The sequence below is a fragment of the Onthophagus taurus genome, chromosome 10 (genome assembly GCF_036711975.1).
Source record: "Onthophagus taurus isolate NC chromosome 10, IU_Otau_3.0, whole genome shotgun sequence".
Taxonomy (NCBI): Eukaryota; Metazoa; Arthropoda; class Insecta; order Coleoptera; family Scarabaeidae; genus Onthophagus; species Onthophagus taurus.
The window spans coordinates 14836664-14864225 of record NC_091975.1 but is presented as its reverse complement, the minus strand read 5'-3'; the positions used below and the strand labels follow the sequence as shown (position 1 = coordinate 14864225).

Sequence of the window (27562 nt, the reverse complement as noted above, 5' to 3'; positions counted from 1 at the left end):
TGAGTTTTAATGTTAAGCCTAGCTCTCGCAATACTCCCAACACTTTTCGTAGTTTCGCGATACCCTCCGCTACTGTATCCCTCGGTATTAGCATATCGTCCATATATGTTAAAGCAATGTTCGGTCCAATGCGTTGCACGACACGCTGCATAAGAGTATTAAATACATTTGGTGCGTTTACCAAACCAAACGGCATTTTATTAAATTCGAATTGTCCCTCGGTCGTCACAAACGCGGTTAAATGTTTAGATTGTTCATTTATCGGAATCTGATAATACCCACTCATAAAGTCTAATGTAGTGAATTATTTGTTACCCGCCAACATGTCTAACTGTTCGTCAATCGAGGGCATCGTCACATGTGATTTTCGCGTTATGGCATTTAAGCGTCTATAGTCTACGCACAGTCTTTGCGAACCGTCTTTTTTAGGAACTAAAATCACTGGGCTTGAATATTCCGATGTTGATTCGCGAATGATGCCGGCTTTCAAAAGATCGTCTATCATAGATTTCACACTCTCCCGTTCCGCGTATGGTAGTCTATATGGTCTGCACCGCACTACATCCTGACTTGTAAGATCAATGTTCATAGTTACCAGGTCAGTGGTGCCAATGTCACAGGAGTTCGTAGAGAAAACTGAATCAAAATGACTTACCAAGTCTCGAACACTTTGAATCTCGTCACAACCTATGCCCGAATTTATGTTCACATATTCGTTCTGACATCTTGTTTTTTCTATTCTGGAAATATTTTCGATGGTAAGCATCTTATTTTCTTTGGTTACTCTTATCCCTGGCTGATCCAATGCACTCTGTCCCACTATCATCGATTCCTGTTGCGCTTCATTTGGTACAATCAGAACAACCGCTTCGATTTTGACTCCATCTATCTCTAACAGCAATGTTCTCTTTCCTACAGATTCGCACATTCCTTGTCCGAAACCTCTCAGTTTAATCTGGTGTGGCACATACTGTATGTTCATCTCAATGGCTGTCTCTTCTCTCATCGTGACAACGTCACTTCCATCGATGTTCACGTCTTTGTAATATTCACTTTTCTCTTCCATCGTTGCAACTTTCTTTACTGATGGTTGTTTCACATTTGTGAGTGTAGATGATTTCTTTGAACAGTCGTTTGCTTTATGTCCAAATTGTTTGCAGTTGAAGCATTTGAGGCCCTTCTCCTTGAATTTACATTCAGCTGCAAAATGACCTTTTTCAACACAGTTATAACAACATTTTGGTTTCTCTCTTGGCCTGGTCTCGTCATCTTTTTGTTCATGTTGTCTCGGCCTGCTTGTTCTTGTTTGCTTCTGCTTCCTTATCTTGTCGTAAATCTCCAGTTTTTCTTTAAATTCACTATTGTTTTTCGCTCCGTACAAAACAGTTTTGTTTGTTGATTCGTCTTCTATCCCATCTATTATGTATTGATACAATGCATCTTTCTCTACGTTTCCTCGACTTCCTAATTCTCGCATTTTCAAAAAGTACTCTCCCACTGTTGCATCACTCTTCATTCGTCTCTGTGACAGCATTTTGTGCAAGTCAGCACTGTTTTTTGCCAAACTCATCTTCTAATTTTATTTTCAGCTTTTTTCATGTCGTGATTCCTCTTTCACTCTGGATAAATAGCTTTGCTACTCCTCTTGGCAATTTCTTGCAATAAATAAATTTTTGCACGTCTGTCCATTCCAATAAAACAGCGTTTTCTTCGAATTCTTCCATCCAGGTGTCTATCGCACAATCACCTTTGCCATCAAAGGGTCGAATCGTGTCTTCGACATCCCTGAATGTCATCATAAACTTCGTCGTCATGCATAAATCATCTTCGTACGTTTTAGTTTTCTTCTTATTCGTCGTCTTTGGTGTAGTCCTAGAACCACAACTTCGTCTTTCGTCTACATTTTCATCATCATCGGTGCCCTCATCGTCGTCTCCATTGTTGTCATCAGTATCATCGTTTTCTTGCATCTCTTCATTACTCTTACCTCCGCTGTTGCTTTTTTCGTGTTCTTCGGTAGCTTTCATACTCAACGCTAATTTATTCAAATCGCTCAAGGTCATGCAAACCTTCTTCGGTATATCGTCGACAGTAACACTATCAAAGTCGACATGTAACACACAACATGCAACCAGATCTTTCAGCGTTAGGTTCTCTTTGATGTATTTTAATTTATTGTTAAAATCATCGGAGTCTTCGTCAAATGAGAACCCTTGAAACTCTCTTAATCTTTGTCGATTTCTTCGGTCGCCATCGTATTCAAAAATCAATCTATGTATGGCTTTTATTGCATGCGCTGGTGCCGATTTAATATTAGCATTAATTGTAGGATTATTTGACAAACTTTCCATCGTAAAATAAAAATAAAGTTCACCTGATAAACGTCTTTTGTTCTTATAAAAATCGAACCCGACACATGTGTTGTCTCGCCACGTCGTCGCTCGGCACGTACGCCCTTCACCGTTTTACCACAGGTTTTACACTGATTTCAGATATTTATCTCACCGCTGCAATTGTTATTCGTTAAATTAGTCAGCTCTCTTGTAACAAATATATTAACTTTACTTAGAACACAAAAAAAGAGTATGTAACTGATTAAACTAAACGCTATACATTATTTGGTCCACACGACACTTCCTTCTTCTTCCGATGATGCACACCGACTTGTTTTAGTTCGTACATCTCGTCTCTACACGCCACCTATTGTCGTTCGCGAACACATTGTTGTTTAGTGTTCATTCTACAATTATCCTCTGTCTCCATGCATCCTTTCCAGATGTTATAGCCATATTATTCTCTGGATCAGTCCCACATATGTTGTACAGGATGTCCCAATTTCGATGTCCGCATAGGCTAACTCCGAAACTAAAAGAGATAGAAAAAAAGTAGCTTACATGTCATGATCTCGTTTTTCGAGAAAATGCTAATGCCGAATACTCCGAATAGCTATCGTCTTTTGTTTTCGCTCTATCGGCAAAAACTGCAAATTTTGCGAAAACGACAATCGCGAATATCTCACTTATTATCAAAGATGGAGTATTATAAATAAAATATTATATGGGCAACTTTTTACGAAAAATTCAGTGGCGTAGGTAGAATTTTTTTCCCATCTTTTATTTTCGAGATTTTAGACGTAACTTTATTTTTTTAAATGGAAACCATAGTTGGCTATGACCTAAAATAATTTGTTATTTTCTTCTGATAACAAATATATATAGTTTGTGGGGTATATTTCTTATAGTTGTTGAATAATTAACAAAAATTCATTTTGTTCTATCTAAAACTAATGTATGTATTTAAAAGTTAATGTTGCTATGGTGATAACCATACATACTACGATGGAACATAATGTATCAAATAATTGCCAAAGTTTGTATTTAAATATTCGATAACAACTCTGGCATTATGTGCTGGTACGAAGCACCAGCATGTTAAGTGTCAAAGTATAACAAAACTGAATAAAACTTTACAATTAATTTCGAAAATTATGAAAAATGTAACATGATGGAATGCTATATGTTATCAAATAAGAATGCCTCGTTAGCCGCGGAATTATATTTCACAAGGTATCCGGAAAGAAGACAACCGCACGTAAGAACCTTCAGCCGATTAGCAGAAAATTTAATAGATTTTTGGTCCTTCCCCAAACCACGTGCAAAACATACCAAAATGACCTGGAAGAGGATGAAGTCAATGTGTTGGCTTCACTTGCGATAAATCCTTTAACATCTTGCAGTGAAGTTGAACAAGACGTCTGACCCAACAGCCGCGCTCCCGAATATGAAAGAAAAATAAGTATAAACCATACAAAGCGGGGCTAACTCATTATTTACGTGTCAGAGATGTCAATCTAAGATTACAATTTTGTAGATGATATTTAGAAAAATGAAATAATCTGCTGTTTGTTCAAAATGTCATCTGGACCGATGAAGTCTCTGAGTGTTCTAAGAAGATTGGGGTTCAATGTATGGTGTGCGGTTTTAGATAATAGATATTTGGCATATAGTATATACCATAAAAACTTAAACTCAGGTAAATACCTCAATATATTAAGGCAGCACATTGAGCCTTTGGTCACCTAATGTTAAAATTTGGAAACAAAGGATGTAATGTGGGGTAGCCTAAATCAAGGCGGAAATATTTAATTTTAGTTGTCTTTTAAACCATTTCAGTAGTTAAAAGTGAAACTAATAGGTAACTAACTAACTATTAGGTATTTGGCGTATAGATGTAGTGTTAAAAAGTGACAAAATTAAAACGTAATAATTTATTCAGTAGATAGTTAAAAATTATAAATAATTTAAAATAAATGTAAAACTTAATTTTTCTTAAAAGTTGTTAGTTCAAGTTTAATTGCAAGTGCTAAGATACGCAATTAACCGATCACGTCTGGCTCAGTCAGAGTCAGTGTGGAGCCATTGAGCGTCAGCCATGTCTAGCCATGCCGGAACACCGTTAGACACAGACACATGGTCTTGCAAAAAAAGCATTGTTTTTAGGTAAATACAATATTTTCCGTGTGTTCACGAATTTACAGAATAGATTAGATATTCAAGATCCATTTTTTATGAATGTTAAGGTCAGCAGTATGTAGTTATTATATAGATAGTTTTTACGTACGTAATTTAATCTTCTTAACAAGTTTTATATTATCTTAATTAGGTACCACGCGATGTTTACGATTTAAAGCCTAGTGTAATTTGATTTGAAATTTAAATTTTTCTAAAAACATATTTACATACTTACATATTTACATACAGTGAACCCCTAACTCGAATCACTAAGGGAGCGGAAGAAAACTTTGAGTTATGGAGAATTCGAGTTAGAGAAAAATTAGTAGAATTATAGCTCTAAAGAAAAACATTAGAAATGTACTTTTCTAATACGTATATTTAAAACAGAAACCTTAATAGTATTGGAAGTAGAAAATTAATCAAGTTTTATAAAGTAATCCGTCATTTTCTTTTGGATTAAAGTGGACAACCGCTCTTTGTCGAAAAAATCTTCTATTAAATATAAAGAATTATGAATATTATTTGGAACATTCTTTCTTGATAATACATAGGTTTCAAGCTTTCTAAGATAGGAATAAGCTTCATCAAATGTAGGTCCAGCGATAAGTATTTCATTTTTTTGAGTTTGATTAAAATTAGATATCTTTCATTTTTATCCAATTAAGTAAATATTTATTATCACCAAATACATATATCAAAACAAAAATGTTTACATTTGCAGCCGCTGCGTGCGAGAATTCGCGAACCACAGGAAACTCCACTTTAAACTCCTTCTGAGACATACATAGTAAAATTAAAACATCTTTTCGTGTTGATATATCCGCTTCGTACCAATTTAAATTATACACAGTCTCCGCCACACTACCAGCCTATTCAAAACAAGAAAATCTTTTTATAAAATTATATAGAAAAGAATAATTAGAAAAGGGGTGCAAAGAGTATTTGCGAATTGGTACATTCTGAAATCATTAACATCTCTTCGTCGATACATTAAAATAAATTTTAAGATTAGAATACCTAACTATTTCCTGGTGATACATAACAACAAGTTTTAATTTTCTTAAATTTCTTTTCTTATTTCTCGTTAATTTTATACCATCAATTATTTCGATAAGATGTTGTAAACGTGCAACCAATAATTCCACTGAATAAGTACACAATATTCGTATGCCGAGGATAACATGAATAATAGTACTGATTGTATACATTTGAAATAACATTATTAATTTGCGGAACACCAAATTGGCTGAAATCGCTCAATAAATCAAGTTTCATTCATCAAGTTTGGATTAAATGACGTCGACTCCACAATAATTGAATATTGAGATATAGGAATAGTATTACCATCGAAGTTAACTCCACGTGAAATAACAGTTTTTCAAAATTCGTCTTATAATCTAAAATCATAAAGAGAACAATTATAAGAAATATCTCGAGTAATTTTATGCAACACTCACTTGCAATTTCTATTATAAACGGGTAAATTACCCAATACGTTTATAACAATCAAAATTGTTGGTGCAAGACCGCGAAGTCCTTGCGCGGAGGGCCAAAACTGATATTTTCGGGAATACGTTTTTACAATGTAAAAACCGAGCGTTTTCGACATTTTAACCACAACTACTGAAGTAATCAAATCAAACAGGACGCAAAGTATTGAACGGAATCGTTGGTTGACTATTAAAAATTGAATTATGAGAATTGCAATCAACGATGTTTTTAAATGGAAGAAGAAGTCGGAAGTGGATTAAATAAAAACAACATAATTGAAAAATATTTTTCAAAAAATCGCAATAAAACGGGATTTCAATAAATCATTAAAAACTTAAAAACGACGACGGCTACGTAAAACGCGAGTTATGGAGCATCATTTATGCTAAATTCCTGGAAATAAAGGAAGTATGTCGCACCACCAAACATCTCATTAGAGAAGGGGTTAGCGATAAGCATTTATTATAAAAACACCTCGACGCCGTTTGAAGTTAAGTTACTTTTTATTCGTCACATTGTCACTGTCGTTTGAATAAAAAATTAATAAATTAGTTTAAAGTTTCTTTTTAAAACCTTTGGTTTTATTGAAAGAACCTTAACTGGCGCAGTCAGTAGTATTATTTCGTCTCAACAGTGCTCGAAACTAATCGAAGAAAATTGGGACTGGTGAATTCTAATTCTTGGTGACGCGAACCTACACAAGTGAAAGTGATCTGCAAGGCAAGCTAACCCAAGGCTCTAGACCTTAAATTGGCACGACTCAGCCACAAGGGAGAAGCCGTTCTGCTTGTACCCGTACATCCTGAAATGTACCCAAAGAAGTACACAACATCCCGGAGAAAGTATCAACTTGTACCAGAGCCAATACCGAAAAGAAAATGAAACGAAGCAACAACCGCAAGAGAGAAGAATGAAAATTTTAGCGTAAGTTGTTTTAAGTTTATTTTTAAGTGATTTAGTAAAGGTTTGGAAAGTTCTCTGGCGTCCAGATGTTTGCCACAGAGACCCCCTGCCAGTGTTTGACCGTGGGTTGAAAAACACGATAGTAGAGCCCTGCCTGGAAATGGTCAGGGAATCCTACGCGACTCCCATATCGCGTTGTTGGCGGAGTAGGTTCTGTCTGCTGGGGTCCTGGATCATTCCGAGTAGCCTCTGGGCGTTGTGGATCCTCCTGGCGTTGTTCCTCTACGGACAGGATGTACACCGGTTTCAAGCGGACGATTGAAACGGTAATTTGTTTCCCTTTCTTCTCGCGTTGACGGGTGGTGTTCTCCACCCAAGCGAATCCAAACATGTGTATAGTTGGCTAGGTCTCTGAAAACGAAGTTCTTTTTACTTCCGTGTCTGGTTCCGTGGATCGGTTGAAGCTGTTGAAAGTGCTTTTTCAATTCTTGGCTGAAGTTCGTCGCACCTTCCTTGTTCCCGCTCGATTCTCTAGGTGCCAAGAATTCGCCCTGGAGTCTGAGAGGTTCGTTGTACACTAGTTCCGCTGTCGTTGCCGAGAAATCGTCTCGCCAGGCTGACCTGTTGCCCAGCAGGACCGCGGGTAAGATATCGACCCATTTTTCAGTGGCTTGGCATCGGATAGCGCCTTTTAGTTGACAGTGGAATCTTTCCACGAGACCGTTGGCAGCGTGGTGGTAAGCGGTCGTCCGAAAATGCTTGGTTCCTAGCGTGGCGTCAAGCTCCATGAAAAGCTATGATTGGAATTGCCTGCCTTAATCCGTTGTTATTCGCAACGGCGTTCCGAATCGGGATACCCATCCGGTCACGAAAATTTTTGCTATGGCGGATGCCTCTATATTCTCGACGGGGATCACTTCGGGCTAGCGCGAGAAACGGTCCACACACGTTAAAGCGTACCTGTATCCTCTTGACAAAGGTAGTGGACCCACCAGGTCAATGTGGATGTGCTTGAACCTGTCACTGGGTAATGTAAAGTTTGCGGTGGGGGCTGACGTATTTCGGCTCGCTGACAATCAAAACAGTGCCGGGCCCACCTCCTACAATCCGCCTTAATCAACGGCCGCACGTAACGTTGAGTTACGAGCTTAACCGTGGCGTTAATTCCGGGGTGTGATAGTTGATGTAGGGAATTGAACGCTGCCCGGTTGAATTCGCTGGTGACGAACTCCCTTTTGGCAGCCTCGTACCTTTGGGGGTTTAGGCGTCGAAATCAGCTCGCGACGGGTTGTCCTGGGGTCGTGTGGATATGGTATTCTACTCCGTGTTTCGGGTTATACTCGGCGAGGAGATTGTGAAAAATGGATCCGCCCGCCACAACCCGGATATGAGCACCTTCGCCAGCCGTTTCGCGTCTCTGGACTTTTAGCGATGTTACGCTGTTCACCAGCCGTCAATTGAACAATCAAAAATTCATAAACATACAAAATCTCCACTCAATAAATTTGATATTCCTTCTGGACGTTTTGAACATATCCACATTGACCTTGTAGGCCCCCTACAAGGTCAATGCCTTCGCTTGGTTATTCTTTTGTTCTTACAGTCATTGACCATCAACCGTTACGTTTACCAGGTGAATTTTTCGTAAATTCTCACAACTCAACAGATGTTAATCCTTGATCAGCCTACAATAAACATTTTCCAATTTGAAGCCAACGTCAACCTCTTTACATTCCACTGAACAACCTTTTGTACAAAACAGCTGCGTGATTCAGACTTTGCTTTCCTTCGACTTGAGGGCATAAAACCTTCATTATCAGCAAGATATGAATGACCTTTTAAAGTTGTCAAAAAATTTTCAAAAAATTTTGTTATTTTTAGAAACAATCATCTAAAACAAGAATACATTGTTAACATTAATCGTTTAAAGCCAGCGTTCATTTTAAATAACTGCATTAATATAATTTATCGAAACATTCTGCATCAAAGAAATCATTATAACTTTGCTTTGTAGAATAATACTTGATTAATTCCATGTAGTATTTTTATTTATTCCTTTCCATCGGTTGAATATTTTGCGCACCTGATTTTAAATTCAAATATTTGTTAAATCATTTTATTATGGCGTTGTCATGAAAATGTATTATTGTTTACATTTAGAATAAAACTTCAGTTTATTTTCATCATTTCATAACGAAACACGCATTTTCAACTCAAATATCTTTTTTACTAATGTAGTTATATATTTGTGATTTCATGTATTCCTCATGCATATATTTGTCAATATAATCAGCTAGAGTAACATTAGTTACATCAATTAGTTCTTTCTCAATAAAGTCCTAAACAAAGCGTAACCGTGCGTGGTGTCTCATAGGCGCCACGCGAGCAATTAGTTTATTTTATTTTCATGGGTAGTCCCGAAGAAGTACCTAATTATTTTTATGGTATTTTTGTCGTTTCGAGTGGATGGTGGATGAGTTAGTATACTTTAATTTTTTGATTGGTCAACATGTCGCATATGAGAAGGCCGCTAACCGACGAACGTATAGTGCAAGATGAACAATTTTACGATTTTTTTGACAGCGAAAATGATGAAAGAATTGGTGACTCGGATCATGAAAGTATCGATAGTGACGATACGAATTCAGTTATTGATTGTGCAGATAATGATGATGGTGATACTACATCTGAAAGAGATAATTTTTTTCTTGGTAAGTTTTAGATAAATTGTTTTGAAACAATAATAAGCGTACGTTTTCTGAAGGAAAAGATAAAGTTACGAAATGGATGAAATTGATTAATTCATCAGAAATTAACAGCATCACAATTGATAACAATACATAATAATGAAAAACAATTACTTTCACTTAATATACTTCTCCTTCTCCAGAATCCGCTCCAACCTCTTCATAATCCTTTTCGAGAGCAGCCAAATCTTCATGAGCTTCGAAAAACCTCTCCTTCTTCCATACCTTCACCAACCAATGACCGAAAGCATGTTTAGCATACATCAAATCAAATTTATGAAGTTGATCATTAGTTGATTCTAATGATTTAAGAATCATTAGAATCAACTTAGATATTAAAAATCATTAGAATCAACTTAGATATTAGAAATCATTAGAATCAACTTAGATATTAAAAATCATTAGAATCAACTTAGGTAATAAAAATCATTAGAAACATTATAGATATTAAAAATCATTAGAATCAACTTACATATTAAAAATCATTAGAATCAGCTTACTTATTACCAATCATTAGAATCAACTTCGATATTAAAAATCATTAGAATCAACTTCTATATTAACAATCATTACAATCAACTCAGATATTAAAAATCATTAGAATCAACTTAGATATTAAAAATCATTTGAATCAACTTAGATATTAAAAATCATTAGAATCAACATACATACATATCAAAAATCAATAAAATCAACATACATGCATATTAAAAATCATTCGAATCAACTCAGATATTAAAAATCATTTGAATCAACTTAGATATTAAAAATCATTACAATCAACTTCGATATTAAAAATCATTAGAATCAACTTAGATATTAAACATCATTAGAATCAGCTTAGATATTAAAAATCATTAGAATCAACTTAGATATTAAAAATCATTACAATCAACTTCGATATTAAAAATCATTAGAATCAACTTACTTATTAACAGTCATTAGAAATTATTAACATCATGATTTTTAATATATAATTTGATTCTAATGATTTTTAATATCTAAGTTGATTCTAATGATTTTTAATATCTAAGCTGATTCTAATGACTTTTAATATCTAAGTTGATTCCAATGATTTTTAATATCTAGGTTGATTCTAATGATTTTTAATATCTAAGTTCATTCTAATGATTTTTAATATCTAAGCTGATTCTAATGATTTTTAATATCTAAGTTGATTCTAATGATTTTTAATATCTAGGTTGATTCTAATGATTTTTAATATCTAAGTTGATTCTAATGATTTTTAATATCGAAGTTGATTCTAATGATTTTTAATATCTAAGTTGATTGTAATGATTTTTAATATGTAAGTTGATTCTAATCATTTTTAATATTGAAGTTGATTCTAATGATTTTTAATATCGAAGTTGATTCTAATGATTTTTAATATCTAAGTTGATTCTAATGATTTTTAATATCTAGGTTGATTCTAATGATTGTTAATAAGTAAGTTGATTCTAATGATTTTTAATATCGAAGTTGATTCTAATGATTTTTAATATCTAAGTTGATTGTAATGATTTTTAATATTGAAGTTGATTCTAATGATTTTTAATATCTAGGTTGATTCTAATGATTTTTAATATCTAAGTTGATTCTAATGATTTTTAATATCTAAGTTGATTCTAATGATTTTTAATATCTAAGTTGATTCTAATGATTTTTAATATGTAAATTGATTCTAATGACTTTTAATATCTAGGTTGATGCTAATGATTTTTAATATCTAAGTTATTTCTAATGATTTTTAATATCTGAGTTGATTCCAATGATTTTTAGTATGTAAGTTGATTCTAATGATTTTTAGTATCTAAGTTGATTCTAATGATTTTTAATATGTAAGTTGATTCTAATGATTTTTAATATGTAAGTTGATTCTAATGGTTTTTAGTATCTAAGTTGATTCTAATGAATCGTGGATGACGAGAGGATCCTCGAGAAAAATTACTGTTACATTCACCGTCGAACAAATAATACTGAAATGTTTCGTTTACGAGATGTTACAACAATGACGAACCATAAATCTACGACTATTTCAATGAAACCAACGGATGCGAAATGCGCAATCATAAATTGCGTTTTATGGGTTTACGATTTTTTTGGTTGGAATGACGCGATAGCAAGTTTTAATTGGATTAAGTTTCGTTGTAGAATAAATTTTAAAATTAACACTTTTTGGTCAGAGCCGGGTTATAATGAATAATCTTTATCTTATTAAAAATAATCAAGATTGATTCAAGTTGTTATACCTAAACAAAGCAAATAACTTGTTACGGGTTTAACTTGTAATTTAGTATAGAGTTATAGTTTTTGGTTTTCTTTTAATTTTTGCTAGAATTCGTCACGTCATCTGTTGTTCGTTGTTGAGTATTCTTTTTGACAAAGATCTCTACCCTATCTTTACCACCACTAATGGTTCGGTTCGTACGCGTGCACCGATGCATTTATTTTAGGGGTAATTTCAATTTCCGCTCTCTTCTGTCGTTGTACGTGTTGATGCGTAGACGTGTTTGATCTAACCCTGTTGACACCTTAGTTTGGCCACATTGTGAGTTGAGTGAAAATTTTGTATACCTTCAGCTCGTGGTTCGTTTATTTACGGATATATTAAGGCCGATTAAGGCCTGATTGAAGTCAAAGATTGAAATTTTATTAATATCATTATCCTTATTTTTTTTTGCGAGAATAGAAGACACTCTTTAACCATGTTCATAGCCTTCAGGTTACTTGAAATTAAGTTTTAATCAACGTTCGATTTAATTTTTTTTTCTCTTATATTGAATTATCACCCTATTTTTTTTTTGTATTATTGCAGTAGTTTTCCACATAGTTCTCTCCATTTCAATTATTCGTTGCTCATATTACCTGTTTAAATATTTTGTACGTTTCCAAGTTCAACGTATTAGATTTACTATTTTAGAAGTGAAAAAGGTAGAGATTGGTGGCGCTCTTTTTGTTCCCCCACGACCCAATCTATAAGACTGAGCTATCGAGCCTTAGCTTTTGTCACACCGAAGGTTTTCGGCGCGTAACACATGTACTGTTACAAAAAAATCATAGTAAAAGTTATGAGTACAATAAATTTATTAGAAACTTTGTTATCAAACGTATTACTTATTCTACATAAATATAAAGATTAAAATGTAACTTTTAATTTAAGATAAAAGTCGTTTCTTAATTCCTACAAACAAATGCGTTTTGATTTTTTAAAGTTTAACAAACAGTTACGTTCAATAATCTTCCCATAAGTAATCATTGACATTTTTCGATTTTAAAAACAAAATTTATCATTAAACGTATTACTTATTATACATAGTAAGTATTTAATTAAAGATAACAATTGTTTCTTAATTCCTATAAATAAAGTCAATATGATTTCTTAAAGTTTAAAGTTGTTCTTTGTCATAATTTTCAACATCCAATTAATGAATACATAAACCTTCTTGTACTCCTTTAAAACTATCATTCAATATATTTCTATTTATTAAGTCGTTTTACTTACATTTGCTGCAGCCCTATTCGATAATGCCCCAAACAACGGCAACTCAATTTTGAGTTCTTGTTGGCTGATAAAGAGCAAAAAACCAAATGTACTTTCGCGTTGAAAGGTCGGCTTCATACCAGTTTAAATTATAAATGGCCTCTTCAATTTTATTACTCTATCATAAAACAAGGTAAAAACTTTCATATAGATAAAGACCAAAAGAGTAAGAATTAATTATACAAACCGCTGTGGTGAGTCTTTGTCCTAATGTATAAATTAGCACATTAGATGGATGAGAAGCTAAATATAATCATGAGAAAACTTGTTGCATTCTTCTTCTGAAATTTAGCGCTAATTAAATGATGTATGTAATATTTAATAACACAAACCAAGAAGAAATCAGTGCAGGATATCGATAAACAAGCTCCAAGCAAAATTTTTGATGGTACAAACAAGCTTGTAAACAAATTGTAAGCGAGTTGGAACATCCTAAAATAAATGCTTATTAGATCATTATATTGTGCGACGACCTATCCTGGTTCGGTCCTAGGAAAAGGTGTCTTGGTGCCCTGTTATGTGTTCGGGATGTTAACGGTCTCGGGCGCCACCTTATGTTTAGAGAGTTAAGGAACTCTTTCGCCTCTAGGTAACTTTTGGGGGTTACAGTCGGAGATCCAGGGATTCGGTATGGGAAAGAAGAAAACAAGAAAAATTCGGAAAACAAATAACCATCAACTTTATTAATAATAAAGTAAACAAATAGGAGGGCAGTTTATTGCTTTGTGACCACGGTCGGAGAATGGGGACGGTGGGAATAAATTGACAAGACTTTGACTTTATAATAAATGAGTTTAAATTAAACAAATAAAAAAAATGAGGCGGAGGTATGGGATACACCTGGAAACCTTCCTAAGGTGCAAAGGAACGGAATACTCGAAGAACCTTCCAAGAGTATTAAGGTTGGGACAAAATGTACAACAATTAATGAATGTTAACAAAAATAAAATCAAAGTCTTTCAAAATAAATCGGACTTACGGTAAAATTGAAATACGGATATTTCTAAGAAAAATTTAGCGGGTGTCTTCGGAACTGTTGAAGCTGTCGTAGATGGAACTGATGAAGAACTGTTTAAGAACTGTTGAAGGACTGTTGAAGCTGGCGTAGAACTGATGAAGAACTGTTAAAAATCAGAATTTTGACCGGCTATTTATACCATTTTGGGGCGAAAACTGGATTTTTCCGCGTGGGGGATCGTATCAGTACAAGTTATCAACGACTAATTTAAAATGCGCGGCGCTAATTAACAAAAATAGCAAAATTCTGACGGTGCTATCGGATGCAGGACATAAAATTACATAATTACAGTTTTTGAACGGGTAAAATCGGTTAAAGAACGGCGGAGTAATTAACAATTAATCAACAATAATTAACGGAAAAATTTATAATACAAATCAAAAGATACCCTTACTTATACAGAAAATCACAAAAATATTTTTAACAAAATCGGCCACTGTTTACGGCACTTATATTCACAGACGTTTTCCCGACCACGTGTTTCACGTCAACACCAATTAATCGATATTAATTTACGCGCACCTTAACACAAAACAATTCCAGCAGTTGGGTGATGTTCGGGGCAATCCTACATGGGCAATATTTTCAACGGATGACCATCAGGAATGGAGTAATTTAATTAATTACGATGCGGGATGATTTTCGGTGAATTATTGTATTAATAATAAGCGGATCTTTAGAATCGTTCAACGGTTATTTCATGATATTTGTAAATGTTTGAAATCGGTTTGATCGGTCTACGATTTCTAATTCCGCATCATAAAAAGTAGTCGCTATACGGTAGCTCGACGGTAGCTCGCTGGCTGCTGAAACTTCCTCGGGACGGTCGGCTAGACTGATAGAAACATGTGGCTTGTCGTATCTTGTTTGGAAATTTGTTAATTTCGGCATTATTTAATTATTTGATAATAATTTTTCGGAAAGCACATATTTTCGTGATTCAGCAATTTTATTAATCACTTTCATTTATTGATGATTCGATCAGGGAACGTTGTTGGAATTTAAGATAACGGTTCGAAATGGAAAACGGAGAAAATCAAAGTCTAATTAAGAAAATTATCAAAATTAATAAAATGTGAATTGGGTTGCATAAACGGGCGGTGATAAGGAGATAAGATATCTTTTTCGGAATTTCTACAAATCGGGTGGAAACTGTAACGTATCGATGTAGTGTGGGAAGTATACTCGAATATATTTCATTTTCGATAACTTTTCTGGATATTCGCTTTTTGAAAAATAAAAATAATGTAACTTCGTTACAATTGAATATGTGTATATTACATTAATTTAATATTTGTTGCTGATATAACACTATATCTCGTAAAGCATTAAAGTTGTCTTTCTTATTCCCACTTAAATTCGCTTCGCCAATAATTTTGTTAAGGTGTTTAATCCGCGTAACTATTAATTCCAGCGAGTAGTAATATAACAACAATAGAGACAACAAAACATTTAACCCCACACTAATAGTGTGTACTTGAAATAACATTAGCAATGTTATTTGCCACGGTTTTACATCAAGTGGGACGTAATATGGGATTATTAGTAGTATAGAAACGCCGATTCTAGATAGGAAGTTGCTCTTCCGCTCCTCCGTGACGTCATCAACCCAATGTAAAAGGATAGGGAAGAGTACCAACCTAAGGCGGAGGAGAAAAAAAAATAGGTTGGTATTGGAAAAGTAACCAGATCTGGTGACTTTTAAAAAAAAGTAACGCGCCACCTAGTGGCTGGTAGTGGAACTAAACCACTACCAACCAGGTACACTGCTACTTTTTTAAAAAGTCACCAGATCTAGCTATCAACCTATTTTTCCCCCAAGCCTTTGGTTGACACCCCTCCCCCCTATCCTTTTACATCGGGCGGATGCCGTCACGGAGGAGCGGAGGAGCAACAACTTCCTGTCTAGAATCGGCGTTTCTGAAAGATGGCGCGTTGAACGCATAAAGGCGCGCCTCACAACTCCTGAATGCGCGTGCGCAGGAACTTGGGAATATGCAGGAAAATAATAATAACACAATTTAATTTCCCCCCCAATCAACCCAATAAAAGTATTAATAAACATTTAATAATAAACATTACATAATAATACCGAAGCCCGCTCATATTACATATATGAGCGGGCATTAATCAATTGTTCCCAATCTTCACGTAGAAAAGAGAGTATATGTGATTTCGATTCTACATCATTCCAAGATTTAAAAATCAATTTCACACATGTTATAAAACCTCTCGCCACACTAATACCAACTTTTATGTTAAATCTATCGATGGAATATAAGGTTTCACCAATAAATTTATTTTCTTTCTCTATATTATCACGAAACTTCTCCCATTGTTTATTAATTGATACCCAGTAAGGGCTTTCAGAAATTTCACACCCAGTGTTAACATTCATATTTCATCAAATTCAGTTGTAAACTGAATACATTTATTTTTTAATTATATGATATATCTCACACCCCCCACCCTCTCCCAATAAATTTTACAACTATTATAATAATAAAACTACAATCAATTTTTTATTTAAAAATTATATTTACAACTTAAATACAAGTAACATTATTGTAATTATATAAAAATTTGTGTAAAATTAATACATTGTTTTGTGAACATACAGCTGGAGAGCCGGTGTGGAACCAACATTGATTGGTGGATGAATTTAATTTAGTCTCATCCTCTTCCGCAAATTCTAACGCAATATCCGTTAGTGTTGAATTGCTGTTACGTGTTTTCAAAAACTGCTTCTTTTGATTTCCCTTAACAAATATTTGATCGTAGGAGGAAATTAAGGTATCAATTACATTTAGACCTTCTGATTGATTTATCCACCCATCGTTATATAGCAACCTATGATGGTTGCGTTCCAAATATCTCACTGATCTTTGATCTCGAACGTTTAATTGTTGAAATGGTATACTAGCTTTTAAGTGTAAATATATTATGTAGTCGGTGGTGATATCCAGAAGAGTAAATTCTTTAACTTCGAATTTAGAATTGATGTAAAACCCCTGGACGTCTACAAGCGCGATTTTGAACTTCATATTGTAAACTAACATATGATCTCATCTGTAATTTAATTTATAATTACAGATACCTCCCCACTCAAAGGTTTGTACGTATACATGGATTCTTGAAGTAGTATACAGTATGCTTTTGTATCAGGCGGAAAATCTTTACCGCTTTGAATTTCGATACGCACCTCACATGATGCGGATGGGGCGGCTTCTTCATCGTTATTCTTAGTGGTATCCACCACCAATAAAGGTCTCTTTTTAAAGGTTGCGAAATTCATTATAGGTTGTTTTCGAGATGTTTCCCAAATATACGGTTGAAATTCAGTATACATTTTATACACATAGTTCAACATAATTTTTTTTCGCAAACTCCAAATTCATCAACTCGAATGGATAGCAGTATGAGTTTAGATATACTTTAAGATCTATAATGTTCAAGTGATCGAAAAGTGTACAATCTGAATTCGGCTGATCCTTTCGATTGGTTTGGAATGCAACTATAACGTATTGAGGTCTACCTCTGTTAGTTGTTGACGTGACCGACCAAATCTCTTTATTTCCCTTCCTCATTGAAGGTAGCTCATAAAAAGACCACTTCCGAAACGGTACGGGAATGTTTGCGTTTTTATTTAAGCCATCTAACAGCTTCATCTTTATAGATGGGCTTGGGTACACGTGTTTCGCCAACAATGTAACCGTTTTTACAGTAAACTCTGCGGTGCTAGAATCGGCTTTTGATGTAGATTTATAACAATTGGAGTCAGTACGACTTCTAACAAATCTAAATTTGAAGCGACCTCTCATAACGTGATTATAGTCTCTAAATAATCCGAAAATATGACTTAATGGGATTTGAAACGTGAAATCCTTGTTCGCACTAACTGTAGGCAAATTTCCTTCGGGTGGCCATTTTAAACCAGCTATTTCTAAAGATTTGCGTTCCTCTTCGTTTTGTTGAAGTAGGGTTCGAATCAATGATGTTAAACCGGGTTCACGTACCCGTTCGATTTCAGTACCGTTATGCTCAAATGCGATATACTCAAATAGATATGTTGGTAAGTTGTGCGTTAGCTGGATAGTATCAGTTGGATCGTTTAATTTTTCTTTGCAACCTCCCTCAATACGTATATAACTTTCGAAGAACGAAAATAAAACATCTTCTTGGTTCAATTCAATGGTGAATATATCGTTATTTTGAAAAGAATTTGTGGAGGGATGATAACTATGCACTTCTTCTCTAGCGATCGAATTATTGGTCAGCAAATTACAACTCTAACAAAATCATACAACACTAATTTAAATTCATTTGATATACTCACAACAAATCTTCGAAATGGGATACAGGGTGTTGCAGATCGTCTACTTGATATGGAAAGCACTATAAATTCACGACTAGATATATTAGAGAAAAAAAAGTAAGACCTAATCCATGAGCTCAATAATGCAGGTATCGAAAGCGAAACAAACTATAGTTGAAGAACTTCATTGTCCCGCTAGACGTTTATTTCCTAGACGAAGAACTATACTGAGGGGGATCGATGATTTATGGTAAGCTGATCTTATTGAAATGATTGAATTTGGTAAAATCAATGTTGGACATAAATACATCTTAGTGGTTATCGATTGTTTTTTAAAGTATCTCTGGATGCGTCCGTTAAAAAATAAATCTTCAACGGATGTAATACACGCGTTACGTTCAATTCTCTGTGAAGGTCGTGTACCTAAAAATCTACAAACAGATCAGGGAAAGGAATTTTACAATACACACTTCAAAAAGTTGATGATGGAATTTAAAATTAATCATTATTCAACGTATAGCGTAATGAAGGCTGCAATAGCTGAACGCGTAATTAGAACCATAAAACAAAAGTTGTATAAAATGTTTAGTCTTTACGGAAATCATAAATGGTTACACTTATTGGATGCTATTACAACTCAATATAACAATTCAAAGCATTCAACCACGAAAATAAAACCATCTCAAATAAATTCGAAATCTGTAAAAAATAAACTTCTCAATACAGTGTACAATCATATTAAAATTGCTGGTAAAAGAAACTTTAATGTTGGAGATGTTGTTCGCATTAGCAAGCATAAGCATGTCTTCGATAAGGGATATTTACCCAACTGGACCAGTGAGTTATTTAAAATAGTGTCACGTTTCGCCCTTGGTTCAGGGGGGTAGTTGCTCCTAGCTACTCGCTTGAATTCTTATTGCGAAGGTACCAACGCTAGCTAACCCTTCTAATCTGAATATAATAGTAAAGGTACTTACCGTGTTTCGTACTGAGTTTTAGTATTCCGGACGTCGGGAAGATATTCGGGTTGGAAATCAAAAAACGGTATCACCGATAACTTTTAAGTCTTTTTATTACCACCGAACTTAACCGCTTCTTACTCCCAACTCCCGGACAATCACTCGTATTCTTCCGAGGCGCCCCCGCCATCGGGCAGTTCGTCGTTCCCTCGCGACGCTGATAAAGCATTATCTAATTACATACCAGCGATTGTCTTACAATAATCCTCGATAAAATATTGTTTTATATCGGTGTTAAAACTTTTCGTGGGTTTACCCCCCGCTGGGCCAAATATGCCCCAGCATATTTGAAGCTACAGTAACAAAACTAAAAGAAAAACAAAAAACAAACCCGGCTTTGCCACCAAAGCTTTAACACCGTGCTTATCTTAATCTATCTTAACCTAAACATTCTTCTCCATCTCGCAATTAATTTAATTTGAGGTTATTATTATCCACTTCGTTCTTTTGGTTATTTATTTTATTTAATTTTTTCAATTAAGCGTCGGTAAATGGTCAATTTGGATATCACAAGCGTCTTAAGGGTCGTAATTGGTTGTTGAGGGTGAGCTTTTTGGAAACCATTGGTCATCATGGACGTAAGGTAGCCCTACTTAGTTCAGGCTAACCGGCGAAGGTTTTCCGTTTTAAACGCGATATTATGTAATATTTGCAATTTCTTTAAATTATTTTCTATTATTTTTTCATTCTCTTCAACATGATTCAGAGTTTTGTTTACATTTTGAATAGTAGATTTAATTATTGAAGTCTGCTCACCTAATAAGTTTTCGGTTTTAACTTGTTTGTTTGTAACTTGAGTTATTAAAGATTCGAAATGATCAGCATCGTCGGTAGAAAGAGTGCCAAAGAGTGTTTTAGAAAGCTTACCGATACCGTCAAAATATCCACGTTTTACACGTGCATGCCCTACCAAATTGGGAATCAGGGATTTTTCCCATTCAATCTTGTGTACCGTGCGATTTAGCGCGCTAACATGACTGGCGCAAACATTTTGTATTTCCGAGTGGTTTTGTGAACAGACCTTCATAATAGCGTGTAAGTTAACTTGAATTAATGCAAAATTTCGGTCATAATTTTGAAAATCTATATGAGTTACTACATTCCAATACATCTGAACAACGTTGATCATACCTAATTTTTTGTACATGAGGCCTGGAATATGGTTTAATGATTCTACGTTGTATTGGGGTTCTTTGTATTGCTTTTCCAACGGTAGCCACCATAAATACGCGGATGATTTCCCAAATTACCCAGTACATCATTAATTGTGGGACGTTTTTTTTCGTTTTCTGTAAACATAACAACTTAATTCCTTAACAGTAACAACAAACAAAATAACCCTGTTTTATATATGTATGTTTGAGAAGCCCTACAGAATAGTTTAGATATGAGATATCCAAACTCTTTTCATTTATGGTTCCCATTGGTCGTAATAGGGAGCGAGGCGCGATACGTGAACTACGTCTCTTTTACGTTTAGCTCCAGAACCAGATTCTACAACATAGTTTAAACTATTACGTCTTTCAACAATTGTGTAGGGTCCGAAATATTTAGGTTGAAGCTTATCGGATTTTCCTACTTGTCTCAAGGGTGTTCTTAGTCTAACCTTTTGTCCTATGTCAAAGTTAACTTCTCTATGCCGTTCATCGTAGCGCTCTTTGTCTTTTTCTTGTTTTAACTTTAGGTTCTCACGTGCCTCGTCCCTAATTTTTTGGATTACATCCTGATTTTGTATAGCAAATTCTGTCGTCATTTCTACTCTGAGTTGAGCATCAGTAGGAAGTACTGGCTCTCTACCATACACCAATTGAAAAGGACTAAACTGAGTCGATTCTTGCCTTGAAGTGTTATAGGCGAATACACAATGAGGAAGAAATACATCCCAATCTTTTTGTGACGTAGACGTATACAAACTAATCATATCTACCATCGTTTTATTTGCTCTTTCTGTTAATCCATTTGTAGATGGTTTATACGCCGTTGTGTAAGTACCTTCTATTCCCATTAATTTTAAAATTTCCGTGACGGTGTGAGATAAAAATACTGTTCCTCTATCACTTAATATGTATTTTGGGGACCCATGACAACAGATATGTGTTTATTAGATGGAATCTCAAATATTTTTAAACCGTATCATAAAATCGGTTGATTACCTTCCGTATTAAAAAGATTTAAATAAAATGATACCTCTGACAATATAAGTCAATTAAATAAAACAAAAATTTTCCTCTTTCTTGCTATTTATTTTATTATGCTTCTAAATCGATTTCGAGGAAACAATCCTCATCTTCAGTAGAATTGTCAGTTTAGTTGAAAAAATATATTAATCATCAAAATTTAACACATCCAAGATACGAAAAATGAATGATATCAAGATTCATTTTTCGTATCTTTTGGCAAGTGTAAACGCGTGTTTTGTTTTATATTATTTTAGATTTTGTTTTAAGTGTATTTTAACTTTTCGTTTTAAATTTGATATTCTATTATATTTGTTCAATTATTAAAGTAAGAAATTTTCAAGTTTGGATAAAAAAAAAAAAAAAAGATGAAGTTAAATTTGGAGGATGTGTTAAATTTTGATGATTAATATATTTTTTCAACTAAACTGACAATTCTACTGAAGATGAGGATTGTTTCCTCGAAATCGATTTAGAAGCATAATAAAATAAATAGCAAGAAAGAGGAAAATTTTTGTTTTATTTAATTGACTTAAACAAAGCTTGCTGATGGATAATTTAATCAAATCTGACAATATAGTTTCCTTTTTTATATAATATGTTAATTAATACCTTGTAACATTGCTACTTATAAAGTTTTTATATTAGAATTTTCATTTATCTTTCATTTCTTAGTCATATTAGTAACTACACTTCAATTTTCTTATATTTAAAAAGTTATTTGTTTCATTATTAATTATAGTTTAGTCAAATTTTATAAAAGTATAATAAAATGTGATTATTATAGAATTCTTAGTGATTTAGTTGTGATTTATTTATTAACTTTTTTTCAATTTCTTACGTTTATCAATGTTAAAAACATGTTCAATAAAACCTGTTAACCTGTTGTCAACCACTAATGAGAGAATTTTGAAATACGAAATGACCAATTTTAGAATCGCTGTACGTTTTATTCTTGTAGCTAGTAAATAAACAAAGGTAATTTCAAAAATCAATATACTTTTTGTAACCTCAGCCGCAAGCTATTAATTCTCTCAATTCGTAAATTCATATCATAAAAGTAAGTATTGTATATTGAGGGATTAAAGATATATCTCTGCTGGGTCTAAAACCTGGAAGTCAAGGTCATTTACGGCCGAGACGCTACAATTTTTACCGTTAAGGATAAACGCTAACTTTGAGTTATCAGTTGTTTTTTTTGCACCTTTAGAGAAAAATTAATAACCTGATTTTTGTTATAAAGTTTGAAAGGACTGAAAATATTAAATATGTAGAAAAATTTATATTCATATTTTAAGCTTGGAATCTAACTTCAGTTGAAGATGAGATTTAAATTAGTTGCTGAATCTTACTCCAAGATTATAGAGCATATAAAATAGACTTTATACAAATAAACCCAGTACTTAGTAACTTGTATCCTACTCATCCATCCTCCTGTTCTTCTAAAAGTTTTATGCAGACATCCAAACACTGACGTATTTTTTACAACTTCATCAAATTGTCCACGACCATCATTAACTGCCCTCTTAAACAAAAAGTTTCATTTTAAAAATAATTAAAAAAAACTTTTTAAATCTAAAAAACTTACCACTACTTCCAACGCATCCTTAGCCAATCTTTCTAAAACATCATTAAGAAATGCAAAACCCTGCTCCTGACATTCATTCCGATGATTGTTCAGCTTTTCTTCTCTAAAACAAAAAAAAATGGTATTGATGATTTATAAAAAGCTTAAACTGACTTTTTTATCAATGTTTCTATATTTCCTTCAAGAGCAATAAGATTATCTTGTAAATCTTCAACCCTTCTTAGACAATCAACCTTTTTTTTCTGTTTATCTTCAAGATGTTTTTGCATTTCTTTAGTTTGCTAAAAAGAACATTAATTAACATGGTATTAATTATACTGGTTTTTGTTCATTTTTTACTTTAGAGTGATTGTTGGTTTTTTCATTTTTTGTCTGCTCCAATTCCTGATTGATTAGAATCTGTTCTTCTACACTTTTCTTTAGACTTTCCAATTGTTCCTCAAGCTATAAAAAAACATAATAAATTTCATAAATACAAAATATTTAGAAAGTGTTACATCTGCCTTGGCAGCATTTAATTCTTTCATTGCATTGTTCAATTTTTCCAGTTCTTGTATTTTAAGGTTTTGAAGCTCTCCCAGTTTTTCTTTAAAATTAATTATAATCTGCAAAAATAATATAAACTCAAATGTCAAAGGTTTGCTAATTACTTATAGTGGGCCAATATTTTCTCGAATCTAATCCACACACAAAACGATACTCAAGGCTGCTCAAAAACTGCTCAAGGCAGCTATTACAGACTGAAACAGCAAAAAATTACGGGAGCAAAAAAAGGCAATTTCCTGAAATTAATTTTAAATTAAATTTGCTACAACTTTTATACTAAAACTTTCTTTTTTTAAATGTTCCAAATCATGTGCTAACTTCGTATTCATTGAATCTAAATGAAGGACAATCATTTAGATTATACATATTAAATATTATTTTCATTATTACATATTAAAAATCATTAGAATCAACTTCGATATTAAAAATCATTAGAATCAACTTACATATTAAAAATCATTAGAATCAACATACATACATATTAAAATCATTAGAATCAACATACATACATATTAAAAATCATTAGAATCAACTTACATATTGACAATCATTAGAATCAACTTACATATTAAAAATCATTAGAATCAACTTAGATATTAAAAATCATTAGAATCAACTTACATATTAAAAATCATTAGAATCAACATACATACATATTAAAAATCATTAGAATCAACATACATACATATTAAAAATCATTAGAATCAACTTACATATTGACAATCATTAGAATCAACTTACATATTGAAAATCATTAAAATCAACATACATACATATTAAAAATCATTAGAATCAACTTACATATTGACAATCATTAGAATCAACTTACATATTAAAAATTATTAGAATCAACATAGATATTAAAAATCATTAGAATCAACTTACTTATTAACAGTCATTCGAAATTATTAACATCATGATTTTTAATATATAATTTGATTCTAATGATTTTTAATATATAATTTGATTCTAATGATTTATAATATCTAAGTTGATTCCAATGATTTTTAATATCGAAGTTGATTTTAATGATTGTTAATAAGTAAGTTGATTTTAATGATTTTTAATATGTAAGTTGATTCTAATGATTTTTAATATCTGAGTTGATTCTAATGATTTTTAATATGTAAGTTGATTCTAATGACTTTTAATATATAAGTTGATTCTAATGATTTTTAATATCTAAGTTGATTCTAATGATTTTTAATATCTAAGTTGATTCTAATGATTGTTAATAAGTAAGTTGATTCTAATGATTTTTAATATCTAAGTTGATTTTAATGATCTTTAATATATAAGTTGATTCTAATGATTTTTAATATCTAAGTTGATTCTAATGATTTTTAATATGTAAGTTGATTCTAATGATTTTTATTATCTAAGTTGATTCAAATGATTTTTAATATCTAAGTTGATTCTAATGATTTGTAATATCTAAATTGATTCTAATGATGTTTAATATGTAAGTTGATTCTAATGATTTTTAATATGTAAGTTGCTTCTAATGATTTTTAATATCTAAATTGATTCTAATGATTTTTAATATGTAAGTTGATTCTAATGATTTTTAATATCTAAGCTGATTCTAATGATTTTTAATATCTAAATTGATTCTAATGATTTTTAATATCAAAGTTGATTCTAATGATTTTTAATATCTAAGTTGATTCTAATGATTTTTAATATCTAAGTTGATTCTAATGATTCTTAATATATAAGTTGATTCTAATGATTTTTAATATCTAAGCTGATTCTAATGATTTTTAATATCTAAATTGATTCTAATGATTTTTAATATCAAAGTTGATTCTAATGATTTTTAATGTATAAGTTGATTATAATGATTTTTAATATCTAAGTTGATTCTAATGATTGTTAATAAGTAACTTGATTCTAATGATTTTTAATATCTAAGTTGATTCTAATGATTTTTAATATCTAAGTTGATTCTAATGATTTTTAATATCTAAGTTGATTCAAATGATTGTTAATATCTAAGTTGATTCTAATGATTTTTAATATGTAAGTTGATTCTAATGATTTTTAATATCTAAGCTGATTCTAATGATTTTTAATATCTAAATTGATTCTAATGATTTTTAATATCAAAGTTGATTCTAATGATTTTTAATATCTAAGTTGATTCTAATGATTTTTAATATCTAAGTTGATTCTAATGATTCTTAATATATAAGTTGATTCAAATGATTTTTAATATCTAAGTTGATTCCAATGATTTTTAATATCGAAGTTGATTTTAATGATTGTTAATAAGTAAGTTGATTTTAATGATTTTTAATATGTAAGTTGATTCTAATGATTTTTAATATCTGAGTTGATTCTAATGATTTTTAATATGTAAGTTGATTCTAATGACTTTTAATATATAAGTTGATTCTAATGATTTTTAATATCTAAGTTGATTCTAATGATTTTTAATATCTAAGTTGATTCTAATGATTGTTAATAAGTAAGTTGATTCTAATGATTTTTAATATCTAAGTTGATTTTAATGATCTTTAATATATAAGTTGATTCTAATGATTTTTAATATCTAAGTTGATTCTAATGATTTTTAATATGTAAGTTGATTCAAATGATTTTTAATATCAAAGTTGATTCCAATGATTTTTAATATCTAAGTTGATTCTAATGATTTTTAATATCTATGTTGATTCTAATGATTTTTATTATCTAAATTGATTCAAATGATTTTTAATATCTAAGTTGATTCTAATGATTTTTAATATCTAAGTTGATTCTAATGATTTTTAATATATAAGTTGATTCTAATGATTAGAATCAACTTACATATTGACAATCATTAGAATCAACTTACATATTAAAAATTATTAGAATCAACATAGATATTAAAAATCATTAGAATCAACTTACTTATTAACAGTCATTCGAAATTATTAACATCATGATTTTTAATATATAATTTGATTCTAATGATTTTTAATATATAATTTGATTCTAATGATTTATAATATCTAATTTGATTCTAATGATTTTTAATATCTAAGTTGATTCTAATGATTTTTAATATCTAAGTTGATTCTAATGATTCTTAATATATAAGTTGATTCTAATGATTTATAATATCTAAGTTGATTCTAATGATTTATAATATCTAAGTTGATTCTTATGATTTTTAATATGTAAGTTGATTCTAATGATTTTTAATATCTAAGCTGATTCTAATGATTTTTAATATCTAAATTGATTCTAATGATTTTTAATATCAAAGTTGATTCTAATGATTTTTAATATCTAAGTTGATTCTAATGATTTTTAATATCTAAGTTGATTCTAATGATTCTTAATATATAAGTTGATTCTAATGCTTTTTAATATCTAAGCTGATTCTAATGATTTTTAATATCTAAATTGATTCTAATGATTTTTAATATCAAAGTTGATTCTAATGATTTTTAATGTATAAGTTGATTATAATGATTTTTAATATCTAAGTTGATTCTAATGATTGTTAATAAGTAACTTGATTCTAATGATTTTTAATATCTAAGTTGATTCTAATGATTTTTAATATCTAAGTTGATTCTAATGATTTTTAATATCTAAGTTGATTCTAATGATTTTTAATATCTAAGTTGATTCAAATGATTGTTAATATCTAAGTTGATTCTAATGATTTTTAATATGTAAGTTGATTCTAATGATTTTTAATATCTAA

General features: G+C 31.8%; 3 protein-coding genes and 1 long non-coding RNA gene across 4 annotated transcripts; all 4 read right to left on the bottom strand.

Annotated features, from left to right (window-relative positions):
* Window positions 1–304: 304 nt before the first annotated feature.
* Window positions 305–1477, bottom strand: LOC139431610 (uncharacterized). Its single transcript, XM_071199610.1, has one exon. The coding sequence runs from the start codon at window positions 1475–1477 to the stop codon at window positions 305–307; it is 1173 nt and encodes a 390-aa protein (XP_071055711.1).
* A 118-nt stretch (window positions 1478–1595) lies between these two features.
* Window positions 1596–2351, bottom strand: LOC139431609 (uncharacterized). The gene has a single exon (XM_071199609.1). It carries the CDS (start codon window positions 2349–2351, stop codon window positions 1596–1598), a length of 756 nt encoding a protein of 251 aa, XP_071055710.1.
* Window positions 2352–7141: 4790 nt separating this feature from the next.
* On the bottom strand, window positions 7142–7696 carry LOC111420714 (uncharacterized). Its single transcript, XM_023053753.1, has one exon. It carries the CDS (start codon window positions 7694–7696, stop codon window positions 7142–7144), a length of 555 nt encoding a protein of 184 aa, XP_022909521.1.
* A 15680-nt stretch (window positions 7697–23376) lies between these two features.
* On the bottom strand, window positions 23377–23756 carry LOC139431546 (uncharacterized). The gene is made up of 3 exons (XR_011641628.1): window positions 23656–23756; window positions 23470–23597; window positions 23377–23419 (listed from the first exon to the last, which is right to left on the bottom strand). It is a non-coding gene; the product is annotated as an uncharacterized lncRNA (long non-coding RNA).
* Window positions 23757–27562: the final 3806 nt, after the last annotated feature.